This window comes from Prionailurus bengalensis, chromosome F2 (assembly GCF_016509475.1).
Source record: "Prionailurus bengalensis isolate Pbe53 chromosome F2, Fcat_Pben_1.1_paternal_pri, whole genome shotgun sequence".
In the NCBI taxonomy this organism is placed as follows: Eukaryota; Metazoa; Chordata; class Mammalia; order Carnivora; family Felidae; genus Prionailurus; species Prionailurus bengalensis.
In genome coordinates, this window is record NC_057353.1 from 41,261,897 (window position 1) to 41,284,530 (window position 22,634).

Consider the following 22,634-nt stretch of genomic DNA (forward strand, 5'->3'; position numbering starts at 1 on the left):
GACAGAAAATAAAGCAGAAACATAAAGCAAACAAAAAATGGAAATCCCCGTTCTAGTCAAGCCTTGAGGTGCAGCTAGAGTCTATCCCTTGAGTTTCTTGAAAGTCATTTATCTTTGCTATGAATTCTCTTGGATTGCTGAGAGCTACAGCAAGTCAGTTCCTAGTACTTAAAACCAGAACGTCCTAACAAACATAACCTACCTTCACCTTCTTCATCCTCTTCACCTTCTTCCTCTTCATCTTCCTCTTCCTCCTCGGGGATACTGTCGACTGTATGGCGATCATCCTCATCCTCATCTTCTTCTTCCTCTACGTCCACATCATCTTCATCATCTTCTCCTTCTTCTTGCTGTTCCTCTTCTACTTCTCCTTCATCAGAATATTGCCCTTCTTGGGGAACAGAATTCCGATCAGGAGAAATGGGTTCAAAGTAATCTTCTCTGTGAGACGCATCCTCTTCCTTATCACCAGATACTGAAAAATTGAGATTTAAGGCACAGATTATTTTAATGGTTTAAATAACATAAGGCAGCATACTGGATACTGCAACTAGTTAATGACATTTTGGATGATTTAGCTCATAAATATCCTTTTAAAAAAAGTGGTTAAACTACTCGCTTTTAAAAATATTAAGAGTATATGTTGCACAATTTTACACAGTAAGAATTAATAAAGTATACTATTTTATGTTGTAACACCGCAAACTAATCCTTTTCTTTATAGCTATTAAGGACACAGGTTGTTTACTTCTTCCAATACATACTGCTTATTTTTAACTGGTATTCTTCTGTATACACCACTACAGTAAATTATTTTCAAAGCAATGCCGGTACAGCTTCAAATGAATTAACTGATTTTTTTTTTTTTAAAACAAGTTCATTTGCCAAAAGAAAACACAAGGAAATATCGCATAGGATAAAGTGTGAGGGGCATTCATCAAGATTTGATTAATGATATCTAATTTTTCCTTTAATCAAAAAGCACTATAACATTAATCAGGGGATGAAAAACTAGCACTGATTTTGTTCACACCTGGCAAAGGTATGGGATCATCCTCATCATCATCAGGTGGAGGTGGTCCTGGAGGAGTTCTTGGTCCCCTAGGTTGTGGTCTTGGAGGGCTTCCATTAAACTGATCTTCTTTCTCCCCATCAGCTTTTTTATTAGAGACAGAAAAAGAACTTTCAAATTATTAAAGTGAAATGAATGCATGACAAAAATGCTGTTATCAGCTGAGTCTTTCATCTTCAGAATTTATTGTTAAACTTTTCCTTCCTAACAGCTAACAAATTTTACAAATTAATTTATATTACAAACATTAGAATTTCTGACTTCCCACATACCAAAATATACTCTTGGGCATTATCCCAGAGAAATGAAGACTTATCTTCCTCAGGAAGATGTACACAAATGTTCATAACAGCTTTATTTGCAAAAGTCAAAAACTGGAAAACATCTAAGTGTCCTTCAATGATTGAATAAACTATGATATATCCATACTATGTAATACTACTGAGCAATAAAAAAGAATGAACTATTGATACACAAAACAGTGGATGAACTTCAAAGAAATTATGCTGACTGGAAAAAGCCCATCTCAAAAAGATACCTACTGCAGGATTCCATTTATGCAATACTCATGAAATAATATAATTACAGAAATGGAGAACAGATTGGTGGTTGCCAAAGGTTTGAAATGGGTAGAATGGGTGTAGTTATTAAAAAACAACACCAGGCAATCTTGTGATGGTACAATCAAGTATTTTGATTGCAGTAGTGGTTATGAAAGGCTATACTGAATAAAACTGCATAAAACTACACACACATACAGGCACACACACAAAGTGCACATATGACTGGTGAAATTTGAATGAAGCTCTACAGATTGTACCAATGCCAATTTTGTTTTGATATTGTTCTATAGTTGTAAAAGATGTTAACAGTGAGGGAGCCTGGGGAAAGAGTGCACAGGACTTCCTCATACATTTCTTTGCAACCTCTTATAGATCTATAATTATTTCAAAATTAAAAATTAAAAACACATACATCCATATAAATAAATGGGTGAGCACAAATGCCAATTTTAAAACAATTCAGTAAATTAAACAAAAATTTTGAGTAGCCACTATATACACTAGGCACTGTGATAAAACTAGAATATAAGTAAAATATACTCTCAGCCCACAAGGAGCTCAGAGTCTGGTAAAAAAGACAAATGAGCACAGAAAACTAAAGGATTAAAAGAAAAAGTGAAAGACTAACTGCACTCAATAGGTAAGATTTAAGAAAAGACATGAAAATATGGTGTGTGACCATCAAAGACAAAGAGCTCACACGACACTATTAGATGATGTTTAAGAGAAGGTCATTTTATTTACTCATAAAATGCTCATTGTAAAGCAAAAGGTTTTTCCTAGTGACCTCAATTATAACTTGAAAATGTATTCCTGAATATCCATATTTCAACAGCTTACAGTAATAATACTGGAATAAGGAGATGAGACCCTCTGAAAGAGGAGTCCAACTACCTGCCTTATAGAAGGAGAGTCACTAAAGTTTAATGGAATTCTTATTTTTCTTGTCTCCACTTAATGAGCAAAAGGTTCTCAAAAATGGGGGGAGGAGGGGAATCTGCATTTAGACATCTAACCAAATCTGAAAAGCACTCCTGAAAAAAAAAATACCATTAACATGAGTATTCTAACCATATATACCAAACTTACTGCCTATTCCTCAATTCCTTTGGAGATAATTTTGATATTAAACCATGAATAAACACTGGAATACATTTCACTTACATATTAAAAAAAAACCCTCAGGTCAATTAAAAAAGTGTCTAGGAAACTAGAGGAAGAAAATGTAACCACTTCAACATAAAAATAAACTCTTTTATAGGAAAGAATTGTGAGACTGACAAAGATATCTTCTCAAGTTTTAAGGAAGTTTCAAAAGTTCTTCAAAGTTTCGAAGAGCTACTTCGATTACCTTTTCCTATTATAATGAACATAGTGTCACTGACAAAGACAAATTTAAAATTCTCACCATGTTTTGGATTCCTTTTCAAACTTGGCTGTGGCTGGGGAGGAGGTGGAGGTGGAGGTGGAGGTGGTGGAGAGTCTCTGTCATGACTTATCACTCTATCCACTGATCCATATATTGCCAGTGTCAGACAATTATACCAGCCTCTTAGCACCAAACCATCAGTATTCACCTAATTTGTTGGGGGAAAATATCTTCCAGGTTAATCTTTTAATATGCCAAAAGTAAACTGATATCAAATTACTCTATGGTTAAACTAAAGTCTTTAAAAGTATGCTGAAAGTACAAAGGTCAATATTGATGGAAATACATCCAGAGGCATAGCTTTTATATGGCTCTCCAGAAGTGCCATACCTAAATTTGTCTCAAGACTACATCTCTCCTGTCTGATACTTTACATCAACTCTGTTCAAAATGCATAACCAGATTCCCAGTCAAGAGAAGGGAAATGAGAATGAAATTAAGTGAGAGTTACTGCCAATTAATAAATTAAACTCCAATAGTTATAGAGGTCACGGAGGTGCACAAAAGCACAAATTATGCCCAGTCTCAAGAATTCTAATCCGTAAAATTGTACAGCATTCTTTTTATATGCCCAACTCATACATGCAAGTATACTTAATGTACCCATGTTGTACTTAAAAAGTAAGGGTAACCAGAAGCATTAAACAAATTGTTTTTGCAAAGAAACTTTCTCCTAAAAAGATCAAAGACTTTATCAATGCAATTAAACCTCAATATTTTCTTATAAAATAAACAACAACTTGTTTTTCAATGCTTATCTACATTAATTGCCATATTTCCACAATACTATGAGAGGTAGCCAGAATGAGTACAAATATATAAGAAAATCAGAGTGTCAGTAGAAGAACCTGAACCAGAAACCAAAGCCCCTGACTTCTGAGTTCCTTCCATTCTACCATGTTGAGTAAAGATGAAGTAATAAGTAGTAATGGGGCCCATTCTGGAGGCACGATAAGGAAGAATGAAATTATTATTCTCCTTGTGAACTCTAGCAAACTCCAGTAAAGGGAAACTGGGGACCAAAAGAACGGCTCAAAGACTATGTCCAGGAATTGACAGATTCTAAACAGAAGCCCCACTGGAAGACAAATAAAGAGATCAGGAAGATAACTTAATCTAAACAGCAAATAAAGGATTAAATACCCACCTCCCCACCAAGAAAAAAACAAACAGCCTAAGTAAGTAGCCCCATACTAGGACAGTTTTTTTTGCATTTCAGATCACCCATGATTTAGCTTTTCTAGATGCTTATAGAATGGCATTTGTTAGGGGCGCCTGGGTAGCTCAGTCGGTTAAGCAGCCGACTTCGGCTCAGGTCATGATCTTGCGGTCCGTGAGTTCAAGCCCTGTGTCGGGCTCTGTGCTGACAGCTCAGAGCCTGGAGCCTGTTTCAGATTCTGTATCTCCCTCTCTGTGATCCTCCCCCGTTCATGCTCTGTCTCTCTCTGTCTCAAAAATAAACGTTAAAAAAAATTTAAAAAAATAAAAATAAAAATAAATTTAAAAATGGCATTTGTTATATCAAGAAAAAAGACATACTTTTGATACGAAAGGAATATAAAATATATATTTGTTAAGAAACCTAAGGCACAGTGGTGTCTAGTAACAATTTACCTTCCTGTCATCTTCTGAACTTGCTCACCTAAATGAAAGAAGGGCAAGCACAAATGCTGGCCTCTTCCTGACTCACACTAAAATTAGAGGAAGAAAGAGCTTTATAGGTAGACAGTGACATTAGAATGTCTTTGCTCCATTTTATTTTTTTTTTTATTTTTTTTAAAATTTTTTTTTTTCAACGTTTATTTATTTTTGGGACAGAGAGAGACAGAGCATGAACGGGGGAGGGGCAGAGAGAGAGGGAGACACAGAATCGGAAACAGGCTCCAGGCTCTGAGCCATCCGCCCAGAGCCCAACGCGGGGCTCGAACTCACGGACAGCGAGATCGTGACCTGGCTGAAGTCGGACGCTTAACCGACTGCGCCACCCAGGCGCCCCATGTCTTTGCTCCATTTTAAAATAGCTTCTGGATACAAGAGGAGTCAGACAAGAAATGATGTTATCCTGCAGCACTAGAACCAAATAGGCTGATATTCTGCATCACTGGTTTATTTAGATCAAAACTCTCAATGAAAGTGAAAACAAACAGTAGTAACAAGATGAAAACTGACTTCTGCAATTACCTTTGAGTTGGGTCTAAAGATGATAGAAGTATTCTCATCATATTCCAGGCTGCCAAAAGAGTAGGAATAAATATATAGGCTCAAACACTGAACATCATTATTCATGAAGAAGTCTTTCTCAATTTAAATGTCTTAATAAAACCAAATACTAGATTATTGTTTTAATAAACCACTAAGTTTAGTTTTAATTTACTTCCCCCAAAATGTTATCAAGTATAAAACAAACTCCCCAGAGATTCTGATTTAATTGGTTTGGGGTAAGTGTAGGTATCAGTATTTTTTAAAAAGCACCCCCAGTAATTCTAATATACAGCTAAGTAGAGAACCATTGCATTACAGCCTTCCTAAAATGTATAATGGGACCAAATAGAGAAAAATACCTATTTTTAAAAGTAGGTACTGACATAAGAAAAACATTCCATAATATTAAAAATTAACTACTTCACATTATCTAGGTTTCCTTCATTAAAAAAAAAGCCAAATTATCAATATAAATTAATATTGAGTGAAAGATCAATAAAATGACAAGTGAAATCTAAAAAACTTAATTCATGACAGGGATAGAAGTTTTTCCATTTTTAAGCTGCCTTTAAGTTTTTTTTATTTTATAAATGAGTTCTAGGGGGCACCTAGGTGGTTCAGCAGGTTAAACATCTGACTCTTGGTTTTAGCTCAGGTCATGATCTCAGAGTTCGTGAATTTGAGCCTCATATCAGGCTCTGCACTGACAGTGGGGAACTTGCTTGGGATTCTCTCTCTCTACCTCTCTCTTTGACCCGCTCCAGCTTGCTCTCTCTCTCTCAAAATAAATAAGTAAAAATTTATAAATGAGTTCTTACTAAGCCCATTTAATGGTCAATTATTTTGCAGACATCAAAACAACTAGTTTTAGTAATACCTGGCAAGTATTAAATAATCCAAAATAGAGGATTCTATTAACAAAATTCTCATTTTACAAAATATGCCCATGGAATTTTAAATTATGAAATAGTCTGATGTAAAAGATACAAATTATTAGTTACCAAAGTGTTTATACAGTTCTTTGAAAGAAATCAAAAAGCAATTTTTTCCAAGTTAGAAGATTATTATTAAATCATTTGATGTGTGTATAAGAAATGTATACACCAATAAAAAGCAAACAAGATGGCTAATGTTTCACACATTTAAATTTTTACTCTGTAAAGAAACTCAACATCTTTCTAGGAGCTTGACATTTCTTTAATAATGCCAACTGGTAAAATAAACCCCGAGTTCTTGGGTCCACCAACAGATATATCTTTCTCTTCTATCTAAAGAATAAAAAGGTTTTGCCTATTAACTCCTAAATTTCTGGTGCAATTACCTTGTAGGTACATACCTTCCCAACCTATCGAAAACTGGGGCACTTGGTTTGCTTACATTGTTAAAGAATAAGTCTAATTGAAATGTGTGCGGAGAGGTCTCCCTGTGAATGAAACAAAGTTGAAACATCAGCCTTTGCAATAATCAGTTCCTAAATTAAAACAAAAGACAAAGTAAGTACAAATTTAAAAGCAATCCTAGAATTATATCTTAAGATTTAAATAATAAAAATACACAGTTAATTGTAATTATTTTCTGTAATTTTTAAAATTCATATTCAATTTTTAAGTAGACACCTATGCGTTTTGAGTATTACTGAAAATGAAATTTTAATCAACAAGTATCTTTAGCTTGCTACTTGGGCCATTCTAATACACATAAATATTTTAAAGTCTTAATGTATTATAAAGACAAATGCTGACTAATTGTAACACCTATTTTTATAATTCATTATAGCATGATTCCCTTCCATTAGCAGAAAGAATCAGGAGTTAACTAACTTTGAGTTATATAATTACAATTTGATTTCAACTTAACCTACATTAATACAAGATTATAATAATAATTTTGGCATCAGAGCCCTAAATTGTGACTTAAAGCCTAAATTCAAATCTGGATAGTAGCAATTTAGATAAATATTTTGATGTTTTTGTAGACTTACATAGTTAAGAGTAAAGCCTATTTAATTTGTGTTAGAATGAAATCTTACTTGATATATACTTTACCCTTGGCTGAAATTCCTCAGACTCAACTAAAAACCTTGATTCTAAACATCACATATTTTGTTATTTACAAAAAATTCAAATGGTAAAAGGAGTAATGCCCAAAGTATATCAAATAGGTTCCCTTATGCACTGATAGAAGTACAAACACGCGCAGTTGTTCTGAAAGGCAACATGGCAATAAAATTCAGGAGAATGAGAAAATGTTCATACCATCTGATGCAGAAATACCTTTTTTCTAGGTGTTTCTATGGAAACACTGATACACAAAGAAAGATTTTTTTTCAAGAGAATGTTCCTCATACTCTTATTTATAATTTGAAAAGCAAAAAACACCTAATGGTCCCCACATAAGGAACTAGCCAAACAAATTACAGTACAGTAGTACCCCCTTATCCACGGGGGATACATTTCAAGGCCCCCAATGGTTGCCTGAAACCATGGATAGTACCAAACCCTAAATATACTGTTCTTTCCATATATATTTGTACATATATATATGTGTTTGTGTGTGTATACACATATATACATACGTATATTAAAGTTTAACTTCTAATTAAGCACAGTAAGAGATTAACAATAATAATACAATAGGACAATTATAACAATATACTGTAATAAAAGTTATGGGAATGTAGTCTCTCTCAAAATATCTTATTGTATTGTACTCCCTCTTATTGTGATGTGAGATGATAAAATGTCTATGTGATGAGATGAAGTGAGGTGAATGACATGGGCATCATGACTTAGCATTAGGCTACTACTGACCTTCTGACGATCTGTCAGAAGGAGGATCATCTGCTTCTGGACTGCGGTTGACCGCAGGTAACTGAAACCCGGAAAGTGAAACCATGGATAAGGGGGGGACTACTGTACAGTCATTCATTAGATTATGCAACCATTAGAAATTATATTTTCAAATAGTATTTAATGATGTGAAAGTACTCCTGACGTAATGTTAAGTAAAAGAAAGAAATATACAAAACAGTATACAGCTGGGTTAGAGTAGCAAACATTTACCTAACCCAAATTCAACCATATATGTGCAACATCTCTAGTCTCTCCTTCCTTTATTTCTTCAAACAAACTAGACCCTGGCCTTCAGTATCTAAGGAAAGGAAAAAGGTAACTCAAATGTAAATTCTTTACTTTTGAAGCCCCAAAAACTCAAGCACTGGTCAGTGAAAAGCAACTTAAAGAATCAGTGGTGATTTGACTGCACTAGACTTCCATCTTAAAAGTTGACTCTAAAACCTAACCTCACGTAAGATACCACACTTATAAAAAATAACAGCAAATTATACAAACACCACATATAACAATAAAATATACAAATATACACATATACATTAAACAACACAATGCATCAAATGTAAGGATTTTCTTAGGAGGGAGGGATTACAGGGATTTTAATTTTACCTATACATTCCTGAATTTTATAATGAGAAAAAACTTCTTGTTAACTATTTTAATTTGTTGGCTAGATGTATAAAGATGTTTATAATGAGAAAAAACAATGCTGTAAAGTATGCTGCACAAATATGACTCGATCTCTAACATTACTTTCTGACATCTTACATTTATTTGCATTACTGTATTAATACTTTAATTTACTGTTTTATAACATATTAATGATGTATAAAGTTTCTGATAATTTCACATTTGGGATTATTAAAACATGAACTGCCATTTACCCCCAGCTAAGAAATACAAGAGAGAAAAAAGGGAAAATTTAACAATACTCCTACCCATTGCAGCTAATGGAAGAGATCCATTTTGCCTGTTGTGCTAGCCAGCCTCCAGGACAGCCCCAGAGACCCCTCATTCCTGGTATTCACACCTTTGTAGTTTCTTCCCACACCATACCAGCAGGACATGTAATGAACAGAATATGGTAAAAATGATGGTATATCACTTCTGATACTGGGTTAGAAGTATGCGCTCTCACTCACTCTGGAGGAATCCATGTTGTGACATGAGCAGCACCATAGAGAAGATCTCCTGGCAAAGAACTGAAGTCTCCTGACAACAGCCATGTGAGTGAGTTTCTAAGCAAATTCTCCAGTCCCAGTCAAATCACTGCAGCCCTAGACTATATCTTGACTATAATCTCATGAGGGAACTTGAACCAAATAAGCCACTTCTGGATTCCTGACCCTCAGAAAAAGTGTGAAATAATAAATGTTTACTGTTTTAGGCTGCTAAATTTGCTGTAATTTGTTATGTAGCAATAGATAACTGATAGACCTTCTTTGACCAAAAGCAGTACAATTAGAGAAGACTGCTAGATTACACTGTCATCACCCCATCTTTTCCATTCTACACACATCTCCCTTTATAGGAAAAAACAAGAAGAAATGATTGGAAAACATGTTTTTATTTCCTTAAATACGGATAAAAAAGATATATGAAGTCAGTGATGATTTCTCATTATAAACATTAAATATTTTTATTGTTTCATTTTGTATTTGTTGTATTTTTGAATGATCTGAAAACCTATAAAGATTTTATATCTATTTCTACAAATAACCAACTACTTTTCATAATTATGAAGAAATGGGCCCTTCACTTTGAATCTGTACCATAACACTAAGTAGCTGGTTTAACTCTTTCAAGTTACAGAAATTAAGCTATTAGAACATGCACATAATAAAATGTGGTACTGAGACTATAAGCTAAAAACTCATATAAATATATTTAATGTATATGTTCATGCTTCCAAAACCAAAATTTGGCTTATACTTCCAATTCATGTAATTAAAATAGGAAGAAGAAAATGATTATTCATGGTACAACAGAGATCAAATTCCTCTGTTTTAGGTCAGCTGTTAAAGTTATCAACAACTCCACATCAGAGACCATGTCTTACATTTCACTTATTTCCCACAGAGCCTAAGAAAGAGAAAGCATCAAATAAGTACTTGCTAATTAAAACTAAAGGCTAATATGAAGCTACAAATTTATAAAAAGACACATGTATCAGGCTAAGAAGATCACCATTAAGTCATGAAAACTGATATAAAATAATATAAAAGATACATTTCTAAATATTCAGACTAATTCTTACTTATTTTCAAGGAAAAAGCCAGGTTAAAAATACTTCAATTACTAGACTGTACCACCCTAGAATATTTTAGAAAATATAAACCTATTTCACCGATTAAAAAAAAATGAAGAAAAATTTTTTTCTGGTACTTAGATCAAATAATTGCTCTTTTCAAATTTATAATAATATGTGGATTATTTAGAAAACCTATACCCAACATAACATAACTGAGTAAAGTTTTAGGTTGTTGTTTGTTTTACTTACAAAATATTACCTCAAATTTTTGCACTTAAGAATATGTCTAGGACAATCTTTTGTCACAAACACTTTTAAAAAGAAAGCTCACTTACCCGTATGCTCTATTATCTGGCAGGCTGCTATGGGCTCTTACTCCTGGGGGTATGACTCGGACTTCATTGATATAAACCACACATGGAAAACGTACTACATCTATATGAGAACTTTGCTTTAAAAAAAAAAAGAAGAAGGACAGGGACATACTGTAAGCAAAACCAAACACTTTCTCTATTCAAAATTTATTCATCTTCAATTTAATTGCTTTCAAAATGTCACAAATAATCTTAAACTCCATACCATTAAACAGCATCTGGTGCCAGATGCTTTTCACAATCCTGAATTTCTGGGTTTTTAGAAAGGCAGTATGATACAAATATTACATGTTACTTAACACTCTCTGCTTCTGCTTTTGATTACCTTGTCATCAAAACATTAATATTTCTGCAGCTACATGTATAAACATTCATACTAAAAAAGATTGTAACTACCATGCCAGTTCAGATTAGACTGCAAGACCAAATGAATTCAGGGTGGACTTTTCTGCCATTTTTGAATTTCTGAATTATAAATAAGAGACTGAGACTACAGATCTATACTTAAATCAGTTTAATTTACTAAACTTACATACAACTAATAACAAGAGATCAAGGAGAGTCATTTAGGTATTTAATAGTTGAAGTTAAGCCCTCCCTGAAATAATCTGAATCCACAAACTGTTTATCAAAAGAAATGGATAGCATGAATTATATTTAGTATACACATACTTCTATGTATTATTTGACACAGTATCAGACAAAGATAGCTCTCGTGATCAGTAATTTAAAATGAATGTTTCACATTGTTTTTGGACTATTTTACACCAACTTTTCCTAGAAGTTCAGCCAACCTGATTACTTAGTGATCAAAATTCATGAGAAAAATGGTTCATGTTATTTGTATCTAGAAAGAATGACTCTTGAGTCTCTCTTGGAAGCTGCAAAGAATATCATGCATATCAACAGACCAAAAGATTATTCAAGTTAGTCTTTCCTAAAATGTGAGAGGATGACTTCCCAATTTTGCATTTTTTAATTTAACTTTTTAGTTTAGAGACAGAGAGCATGTGAGTGGGAGAGAGGGGCAGAAAGGGAGAGAGAAAGAATCTTAAGCAGTGTAGGGCTTGATCCCACAACCCTGGGATCATGACCTGAGCCAAAATCAAGAGTCACTCAATTGACTGAGCCCCACAATTTTGCATTTAAAAAAATTTTTTTTAATGTTTTTATTTATTTTTGAGACAGAGAGAGACAGAGCATGAGCAGGGCAGGGGCAGAGAGACAGGGAGACACAGAATCTGAAGCAGGCTCCAGGCTCTGAGCTGTCAGCACAGAGCCCGACATGGGGCTCGAACTCACAGACTGTGAGATCATGACTGGAGCTGAAGTTGGACACTTAAGCCAGTGTGAACACCTAATCATAACTTTTTAAAAAATTATTGAGTTATTTTACATTCTTTTCAAGTTTATTTATTTTGAGAGAGAGTGAGAGTGTGAGCATGAATGGGAGAGGGGCAGAGAGAGAGAGAGAGAGAGAGAGAGAGAATCCTAAGCAGGCTCCATGCTAATAGCATAGAGCCTGACATGGGGCTTGATCTCACGAACTGTAAGATCATGACCTGGGCCAAAATCAAGAGTTGGATGGTTATTAACCAACTGAGCCACCCAGGTACCCCATGATTACTAACTTCTGATCAATGGGATGGGAATGGAAATGATGCAGGCAACTCCAGATCATGTCCTTAAAGGGAAGGTTCAGACTTTAGAAACTCCTTCTACTTCTTATTCCAAAATTCTGCTGCCTTTCTAGAACACAGATGTTATCAGTGAGCTACCTTGGACAAGGCAGGCAATACCCTAAGGATGGCAAAGGAAAAGGACAGAAGGAATACGGGCCCTTGACACTGTGGAACTGTCATATGAGCCCTAGAATACTTAACAACCAGATTGAGAGAAAATCCTATTTTATCAAATCCACTGTTATTTTAACTTTTGTGACAGCAGCTGAACTTGTATACTTATTATTACAAATATACTATAGGTATTCTACATATACTACATAGTTTTACACAAAAGAAATTAGCATTTTGCCTCAAACTTTGGTGCTATGTTTCCTTCCTGTAAGAACTTCTCTACTTACAAAGTATACTATATTGAAGATCCTTTGCTTACATATTATAAATTCTCATTAATATGTACAAAGGAAACTTAGAACAAAAGTTATTAATTGCATCCTCCTCTACCTTGCCCTCTACTGATTAATTAATAGTATCAGTTTTTAGGGTGTAATCACTGTGGACCTAAAAAAAATGAACTTAAAGTTTTATGAACAGACTTTCAAAATCCATTTTGTCTGTAAGTAGAAGAGTTTCTGTATTAGTTGCTATCCTTTTATTCAATATTTATTTCTAAACATTTATTAAATATCTATTATGTTCCAAGGAATCCCAGGTCCCAAGGATACCAAGACAAAAACATAATCTCAGCCATTAAGGAAGAGACCATCTATTGTGGTAGACAGATATATTGTTATGATACAGACTCACAAAGGAGTCTGTGCAAAGTCAAAGAGGTACTTACCTAACTCAGACTGTGAGCAAAAATTTGTGGAGGGGAAAAGAGGAGTGTCAGGAAAGATTTCCCCAAAGAAACAGCACTTGAGCTAAGTAATCATAAATCTTCCATGATTTTTAAAAAAATTTTTTTAATGTTAATTTATTTTTTACAGAGAGAGAAACAGAGCATGAGCAGGGGAGGGGCAGAGAGAGAGAAGAAGACACAGAATCTGAAGCAGGGTCCAGGCTCTGAGCTATCAGCACAGAGCCTGACGTGGGGCTTGAACTCACAGACCATGAGATCATGACCTGAGCTGAAGTTGGATGCTCAACCAACTGAGCCACCCAGGCTCCCCGAGCTAAGTAAGTCTTTAAGGCAAACAAGAATCAATGGAAACGGAGGAGAAGGAACAACTTTCCAAGCAAAGGGAGAAGCATGCACATAAGGAAGGCAAACAAGAACCTGGAAGGTTCAAGAAATTGCAAGCATAGTTCACCATGGCTAGAGGGCAAAATGGAGGAGAAAAGTAGGGCAGAGTAGCTAAACACAATCAATAAACTTACAAGAAATAAAACTTTCATCCATTGCCATAAGTCAACTCCAAATATAAATCTCCATTTATGACCTCTCTCCCAAGCCCCGGACCACTATAACCAACTGCCAACTGGACATCTCCACTTGAATGTCACTCTGGCACCACAAACTCAAGTCCAAAACTGAACTCTCCTATATCAGTGTTTGCAACACCATCCACACAATGACCAAGACAGAAACCATTATTATCCTTTGCTTCTTTCTCATTCTCTCACCTAAATCATTCATCTAAATATCAAGTCCCAGTGATTAAACCTCTAAAAAGCTCTCAAATCTGGTATTTCTCTCCATTACTGCTTCACTTCTCTAGTTCTAGACACTATTCACTCTAATCTGGATTACAGCAATAGGATCCTAACTGGTTTGGGGTTTCTTTCTTGCCCCCCTCCACCCATTCTCCTATTGCAATGTGGTCCTTCTAGAAGATAAATGTATCACTCCCCTGCTCCCCAGGCCAAATTTCTGGTCTTATAAACAAGTATAACCTCTTCTGATCAGTTCAAATTTATAGCCCCAACATACCATGCTCTTTCTCACCCTTCATGCCCTCACTCATGCTATATTATCTCTGCTCCCACACTCTGTCCCAACTCCTTTTAGAGTCCACTTTTTTAAGAGTTTTTTTTTTAGATTTATTTTGAGAGAGAGAGAGAGAGAAAGAGGAGGGGCAGAGAGAGATGGAGAGAAAGAATCCCAAGCAGGCTCTGTACTATGAGATCATGACCTGAGCCGAAATTAAGAGCCAGACGCTTAATCCAGTGAGCCACTCAGGCGCCCCTCTTTTTATTATTATTATTATTATGGGGGGGGCGGGGGTGGAGAGAGCAAGAGCACAAGAAGGGTAGGGGCAGGGGCGCCTGGGTGGCTCAGTCGGTTGAGCGTCCAACTTCAGCTCAGGTCATGATCTCACAGTCTGAGTTCGAGCCCCAGGTCGGGCTCTGTGCCCAACAGCTCAGGGCCTGGAGCCTGTTTTGGATTCTGTGTCTCCCTCTCTCTCTGCTCCTCCCCTGCTCATGCTCCGTCTCTCTCTCTCAAAAATAAATAAACATTATAAAAAAAAAAAAAAAAAAAAAAAAAAAAAAAGAAGGGTAGGGGCAGAGAAAGAGAATCCCAAGGAGGCTCTGCGTTGTCTGAGCTTGATCATGAGATCATGACCTGAGCCGAAATCAAAAACCATACGCTTAACTGACTGAGCCACCCAGACACCCCTAGAGTTAACTTTCTCTTGGAACCTGTGCCAGAGCAAGTCTAGATAGATGCCTCTCCTTGTGAATCAAAAGCCTCTTATCAAACTAAATTGTAATTGCTTTTTTTATTTCTCCCATTACAGTTGTATCTCAAGAAGACAAGAACCAAGTCTCAGTTTACACTTTGTTATAATCAAAGTGCCTAGCATATTCATTTAATGAATGGAAGACTTTTAATAAGTGCTTAATAAAAGTTGACTGAATTGTGTTTTCAGAGAGTTGCAAATATTACAATGAAGTAGGCGCTTAAGATATCTAGAGGAGTACTTAAACCTAGGAAGACAAGGGGAATCATGGAAGATTTATGATTACAGAGATAGCAGGAATGTGAAGAATAAATTGGTCAAATTTCAGGACTCTGAACCACATTTACCTTCAGAAGGAGTCATTGTGTGTTTACAAGTCACAGTATAGCTGTCTCCCCCTCCTTACTCTTTTATCCCTGCAACTATTTTCCCCTCTCTGTTTACCCTCTCCTTAAGGGTAAGCTAAAGCTATCTCATCTATTCCTACCACTTCCATTATCACTTCTGTTCAGATGAGTTCTAAATTAGTTTCTTAAAGAAACTCTAAAATGAAGCAGTACTTTCTAGCATCAATCACTATTGTAAGACTGTATTTTAACCTAGCAATTCTACTCTAGAAAGTAATATTCATAAAATAACTTAAATATTTTTAATTTAAATAATCAAAGAATATCACATCATTGTAAAAAGTTAGAAACCTAAACGTAGGGGCACCTGGGTGGCTCAGTTGGTTACGCGTCTGACTTTGGCTCAGGTCATGATCTCATGGTTCATGGGTTTGATCTCCGTGTTGGGATCTGCACTAAAGGTGCAGAGCCTGCTTGGGATTCTCTCTCTCAGCCCCTCCCCTGTGCGTGTGTCGTCTCTCTCTCTCTCTCTCTCTCTCTCTCTCAAAATAAATCAATAAACTTAAAAAAAAGAAACCTAAATGTATGAGAATATAATATAAATAGCATCACCACTTAAAGAAATATTATGCAGCCAGTAAAAATGGAATTATATAGAATACCTAGGCAAAGAAACATGATGGCTAGAGGACAGGGACAAGAAAAAGCCACACTTTTTACTGTATACCCTTTTGTATCTATTGAATTTCTACCTCACACATGTGTTACCTAGTCAAAATAAAAAGATCCTGTTTTAAAATAAAGTATATTTTTAAAATGTTATACAAGTACAGGACACCTGGGTGGCTCAGTCTGTTAAGCATCTGACTTCAGCTCTGGTCATGATCCCCTGGGGTTTGTGAGTTCAAGCCCCACATTGGCCCCACGTCTGACAGCACAGAGCCCACTTTAGAATCTGCTGTCTCCCTCTCTCTGCCCTTCCCTTGTTCGTGTTCTCTCAAAAATAAACAAACATTAAAAAAAATAATAATAATAATAGGGGCACGTGGTTGGTTCAGTCGGTGGGTTCTCAGTTTGTGGGTTCACACCCTGTGTCAGGCTCTGTGCTGTCAGTGTAGAGCCCGCTTTGGATCTGCTCTCTCCCTCTCCCTCAAAAACAAATGTTAAAAAATAATAATAATAATTGCGGCACCCGGGAGGCTCAATACATTAAGTGTCTGACTCTTGGTTTCGGCTCATGTCATGATCTCACAATTCAAGGGTTTGAGCCCCGCATCTGACAGCATGGTGCCTGCTTGAGATTTTTTCCCTCCTCTCTCTCCCCACCCCCACCTTTTCCCTCCGCCCCTCCCCCATTTGTGCTCTCTCAATCTCTCTCAAAATGAGTAAACTTTTTAAAAAATTTACTAAGTTTTTAAAATTTTTAATAAAGTGGCATACAAACCACAAACACAATTTGTAATTCATTTAACACGACTCAAACCCCTTTCAGTATTCCCCTTGGGAAATGTGACTAAATATTTTCTTCACCAGATAACAAACTTCTTTGAAGGCAAGGGCAATAGGTTTTGGGAGTTTTTATTTTTTTGTTTTCTTATTTGTATTGCCCCTCCTGGTGCTGTACCTCACCTTCAGAAGTATTTTTCATAAATGAAATTGTTAAAACAAATTTCCAAATTCCTACTTGAGCAAATCTCTCTGGTGTACCACTAAACACACCAAAAACTAAAATTATCTTGTTCCCATCAAACCCAATTTCAGACTTTTCTATTATCAATGGCCCTCCCAATTCTCTAGTCTCTAAAACTGTAACTCTAGAACTTTTAACTACTCTTTCTCTCTCACACAATCAGTTGCCATGCTATCAACTCTATATCCAAAATTTATCTTGTACCTATCCCCTCCTACTTAGTCCTACTGAGACACAGTATGGCACGGCTTTAGAGCTACATTACTGTGCCTTCAACCTGCTATGACACGTTAGGAAAATGACCTAACTTCTCACACTCACTCTCCTTATCCATAAAATAGGGATAAGGATCTTCCAAAATTATTAAAAGAATTAGAGATAGTATATTTAAATTACGAAAGCACCGCATCTTGCACAAAATGAGCATTCAATAACTGTGGACAGTGATTACTGCCCATCTGCTAAACCCAAGCTTTCATGACGTCTCACTTTTTCTTCCTTATTTGCCATTTCTAATTTTTCTGAATCATTTTAGGTATTACTGATCAATTAATTGACTTAATGAATTTTACTAGTCATTTAATTTGCCTGCTCAAAAACTACCTATTTCCTATAAAACAAAGTCCATACTCCTTTGCTGAGCATTCAAGGAACTCCATGATCTGGCTTCGAGCTGCCCTGCAGCTGCCACTTAATACGAATATTTTTGGCATACTCCACAGAGGACTGACTACTCCAGGAGAATGCCCTGCTTTCTTATCTACAATTGTGGAACATTTCCTCTTCCACCAAAGACCAAGTTCACATGCTAACTGCCTTGATGAAGTCTTCCCTGGTATTCTCAAAAGAAGAGTGATCTCTCTCTCTCCCTCCTCTGAAATCACGTAGCCTTATTGGTAGCACCAAATGGAGCTAAATATATACTCATCGGGGACCTAATACGTCAGAGCATTTTGGAATAAAGATGATAAACCCTCGGGTGCCTGGCTGGCTCAGCCAGTGGAACATGCAACTCTTGATCTCAAGGTCATGAGTTCGAGCCCCACACTGGGCACAGAGCTTACTTTTAAAAACAGAGAGAGAGACAGAGAGACAGAGAGAAAAGAGAGAGAGATGATAAACACCAAGGGATTCCCACTGTTTCTTTAAACACTCATTGCCTTCTAACTTGAATCATACTTTTGTGGACCTAACCTCCAATAGTCAGTTATAAGCTCCTTGAGAACAAACAGCTCAATATTCCATATTCCCCACAAACCCTTAGTCTTCCTTCAAGACTCTGTTCAAATGTGATCTCTACTAAACCTCCCTCAATCATTGCCAGAATTGCTCCTGACCTCTCCTGGTCCTCAATGTTTGTCTAAGAATGAATGAAGAAACACTAGATATTTATTAATTTTTTAATGTTTATTTATTTTTGAGAGAGCGAGCGAGAGAAACACAGTGGGGGAGGGGCAGAGAGAGAGGGAGACACAGAATCCCAAGCAGGCTCCAGGCTCCGAGCTGTCCGTACAGAGCCCGCCCGGGGGCTTGAACCAACAAAGCTCCAGATCATGACCTGAGCCGAAGCTGGGACGCTTAACAGACTGAGCCACACAGGTACCCCAAGAAATACTAGGTTTTTAAATATACAAGTGAATTAACGCCGATTTACCTAAACTCATCACCAACTCATCACCAACTCATCACAGACTTCTTTCTTTCACTTTTAACAGTTCTTTATTACTGTACACATGACAGGTTCGTTCTGATCCAACTACTAACTCCATCATGAGTTTTCTAAAGCTTAGCTGGAAGTACAGTCACAGAAGTACGGGCAGTCGTTGGGACAAGCAGAGCTTACTGACCCACAAGAAATGAGACCACAAACTCATTCATTGTTAGTAAGACATGTTCAAGTTTCCAAAAGTTTTTATTTCCACACACCTACAAACCACTCGTTGAAATAATTAGAAGACCACCAAGTTGTCAATTTTTTTATTTTGCCAAACAAAGCATTAAGATACAACCACTACCCACTATCATCACTAGCTCCGAAGAAAGAACCGTTCACTAAACTAAGTTTACACTGGAAGAGAAATGTGAGCTCTGGGGCCGTTTTCATTCTCTCTGTGGACCTGGTTAATGTTCATTTGGGCCAGCTTTCGGGAACCGTTAGTTAACTAGCTCCTTTCCACTTAAATATCGCAGAGCCACTCCGACGTTCAGGGGCACTCCGGTCATCACAGAACGAGGAGTCCACACCACCCCTACCCTCGCCCCTCCGAACGACAAGACAGTTATGCTGCACAGACAGATGAGCTACAATCCTCTCAAGTCTCTCTTCTTCGCAAGTATTCTCCACGCAAAGGGCGTTCCGTGTAAGAACTTCGCGTCCTAACGTGTGAAATCCTTCCAAGAGGTAAGGATTAAAGTTTCAGGGCAAACTGGAGAACGCCGCAATCCTGAACCGAACGAGTGTCACATCTGGACAGCAGAACTCCTGTCAGGAAGGAAACCTAGGAGGAGGGATTCAGGAACCACGAAACCTGCGGGACCCTACTCAGTCACCTGCGCTGTCAAACTCAAGCTGTCCAAGACCCCTCCCAAACACCACCTCAGGTAAACTTGAAAACCGTGATCCTTCTCCAGGTCCGAAGCTGACAGGAACAACAGCACAACAACAAAAGAACAAGGCAAGCGGAGCAGCCAGCTCGACCAAAGGCCTGGGGAACTAAGGGAAAGCCGGGGGAAATGGGGGGGTCTACCGCCGCCCTCCCTCAGACGCGGTGCCTACACCCAAGCTGGGGGGGAGGGGGCTATGTCTGTGAGGCGTTAAAGCGGCAATCGGCGGGAGGAAAAGTCGAGGCCCGCCTAATGACTTTTTGTAAGGGTCCACGAGTCGGCAAGCAGGATCGGAATCAAGTCGGGAAGCCTTACCTCGGCGCTCGGGTGCTTAAAAGTATCTAAAAATAGCAGCTCCATCGCCGAGTCTACCGCCATGTTTGCCGCGGGCGGGGGACAGGGAGAGGACTTCCGGGGCAGAGCTCCAACCTCGGCGACCGCGGCTCCGGAGAGGGAGAGACCGCAGCACTTCCGGTGACCGGAGCGCTGGCGCCGCGAGCATTGGCCTATCCCGAAGAGTGGTGCTGCCGGAAGTCTCCGACCCCGCCTTCTCCAGCGCGGCGGAGGGCGCCGCAGGAGCACCGAGAAGGGCGGAGGGAGAAAAGGAGGGGACTACGGTATCGCTAGTGGTCCAAACCCTGTCCTTCCACCGCGTTGCAGAGCCACGACTGCCTTCGGATGGCAAGGTGCCGAGCGGGATTCGAGGAGGGTGGAGGAGGGGTAAGGAACACCGCCCGGTGGACGCCCGGCCCAGTGAAACCTCTTTTCCAAGCAAGCAGCCTTTCCAGGGCTGACAGGAAAAAGGTTCAATAAGCGAGGCTGAAAAGTAAGACTTTTTTTTTTTTTTAAGAAGCAACTGTAGTCTAAAAACGAAGAGATTTTTTTTATTTCTTTTTTTCATCTGCAAATGTGAATAATAATGCCCAACCCAGTCTTAGGGTGAGGACTAATTGAAGCAAAACAAGAAATTGTGTAACGTGAAATGCCATGAACATAGAAATGTAGAGTGAAAAGTAAGTCTCATGGCCTCGGGGTTGATGAACATTGAAGCAACTGGAATTGTTTTGTAGTCTAAATTGGCACGAGTGCTTGGGAGAGCAATTAGGAATTATTTAGTGAAACTACATGTGTCTGCCCCACTTCTAAGACAATTCTCACGCATGTGCCCAAAGAAATACCTACGCATACTAGAATGTTCACGATAAAACTTAATAGTTGCAAAAACATCTGTTAATTGACATCAACAAGAAGCAATAAGTAAATTGTGGTATATGTACACAGTGTAATAGCGCGTAGAATAGAATGAACCAGTGTCATGTCTAACATGGATCATCTGAAAAACGACTAAGCGAACAGACTGAAGAATCTGTAGTGTAAAATAGTATGTATCGTGTTCAAAACATGCAAACAATATAACTTTCCAAGGGCATGTATATAAATTATAAAATTACAAAATGCGTTGGAATGACAAACACTGAAATGTCAAGATAGTAGGAAACTGGAGGGAGGTGTAATTGAGAAGCGCACAAGGGCTTGATTTTGGTTTATTCTTTAGGTTGGTGATGGTTTCACAGGCATGCCTCACATTACTGTTTGTGCCTTTTGGTATGCTTGAAATAATAATAAATAATTTTGAAAATTTTTTAAAGTAAATCTCCATTCACCCCCTTCCTCAGCCCACTAGTTTCTGCCTTTACCTAACAGTTCATCTCTTTTACTATTTGTTTTTTCAAAGAACTCGTTCTTGCATTCATAGTTATTATTCCCAGCATTCTTCTCTTTTCTGATTTTTCAGTTCTGCTTTTTTTTTTGTTTTGTTTTGTTTTTAAGATTTTATTTTTCTTGGGGCGCCTGGTTGGTTCAGTCAGTTAAGCGCCTGACTCTTGGTTTCAGCTCAGGTCATGATCTCACTGTTGGTGAGTTGGAGCCCTCTGTCAGTCTCTGAGATGACAGTGTGGAGCCTGCTTCAGATTCTCCGTGTCCCCCTCTCTCTGCCTCTCCCTCACTCACACACACTATCTCTGTCTCAAAATAAATAAACTTTAAAAAAGTATACTTTGTTCTTCTTAAATGGAGAATTTCAAGCTCTCACCCCATATCTGCTGAGTCAGAACCTGAATTGTTTTTTGTTTATTTATTTTGAGAGAGAGGGAGAGTAAGTGTGCATTAGCGGGCAAAGGGCAGAGAGACAGGTGAGAGAGAATCCCAAGCAGGTTCTGTGCTGTCAGCTCGGAGCCCGATATTAGGATCTGAGCCAAAATAAGAGTCCCACACTTAACCAACTGAGCCACCCAGACTCCCCTAAGATTTTATTTTTAAATAGCCCAGTGTGGGGCTTGAACTCACAACCCTGAAATCAAGTAGCACGCTCCACTGACTGAGTCAGCCAGGCGCCCCAATTTCTGCTTTTGAATTTACTAATTCCTTTCTTCTGCCTTTTTAAGGCCTATATGCAGTTCTTTTTCTAATTTCTATGGTTATGCTTAAATTATTTATATTCATCATTTATTGTATATGTCTACAAACTTTCCCCTAAGCTCTGCTTTAACTGTAAGTAATATATGATGTAGTACCTTTATTATTGGTATTTTTACATACTCTGATTTTCTTAGTTTTAATTTTCTTTTTGGCCTAAGAGTAATGTGAGGTAGATATTTTTTTTTAATTAATAGACTATTTTTTAGAATTGTTTTGGTTTTACAGGAAATTGAGCAGATAATACTGGAGTTCCCATTTATTCCCTTTCCCCCCTGTTCAGAGCATCCTCAATTATTAATATCTTGCTTTAGTGTGGTACATTTATTACAATTGATAAACCAGTATGGATACATTATTATTAACTAAAGTCCATAGTTTACATTAGGAGTCACCATTTGTTTTGTGT

General features: G+C 37.5%; 1 protein-coding gene across 4 annotated transcripts in view; it reads right to left on the reverse strand.

The window, feature by feature from the left end:
* VIRMA (vir like m6A methyltransferase associated) overlaps window positions 1-20,258 on the reverse strand; it is a 59,252-nt gene extending 38,994 nt beyond the window's left edge. Inside the window, exons 1-7 of one of the 4 annotated variants that reach the window (XM_043601390.1) lie at window positions 20,066-20,258; window positions 10,705-10,820; window positions 6,603-6,689; window positions 5,246-5,294; window positions 3,044-3,212; window positions 1,034-1,156; window positions 203-475 (exon numbers count right to left, since the gene is read on the reverse strand). In XM_043601390.1, the coding sequence (XP_043457325.1) occupies window positions 203-475; window positions 1,034-1,156; window positions 3,044-3,212; window positions 5,246-5,294; window positions 6,603-6,689; window positions 10,705-10,820; window positions 20,066-20,128 (880 nt within the window). In that variant the 5' untranslated portion in view covers window positions 20,129-20,258. Of the gene's footprint in view, window positions 1-202; window positions 476-1,033; window positions 1,157-3,043; window positions 3,213-5,245; window positions 5,295-6,587; window positions 6,690-10,704; window positions 10,821-20,065 lie in introns of all 4 variants that reach the window. The other 3 variants (XM_043601389.1, XM_043601392.1, XM_043601391.1) reach the window with 3 other exon arrangements.
* Between the last annotated feature and the right edge of the window lie 2,376 nt (window positions 20,259-22,634).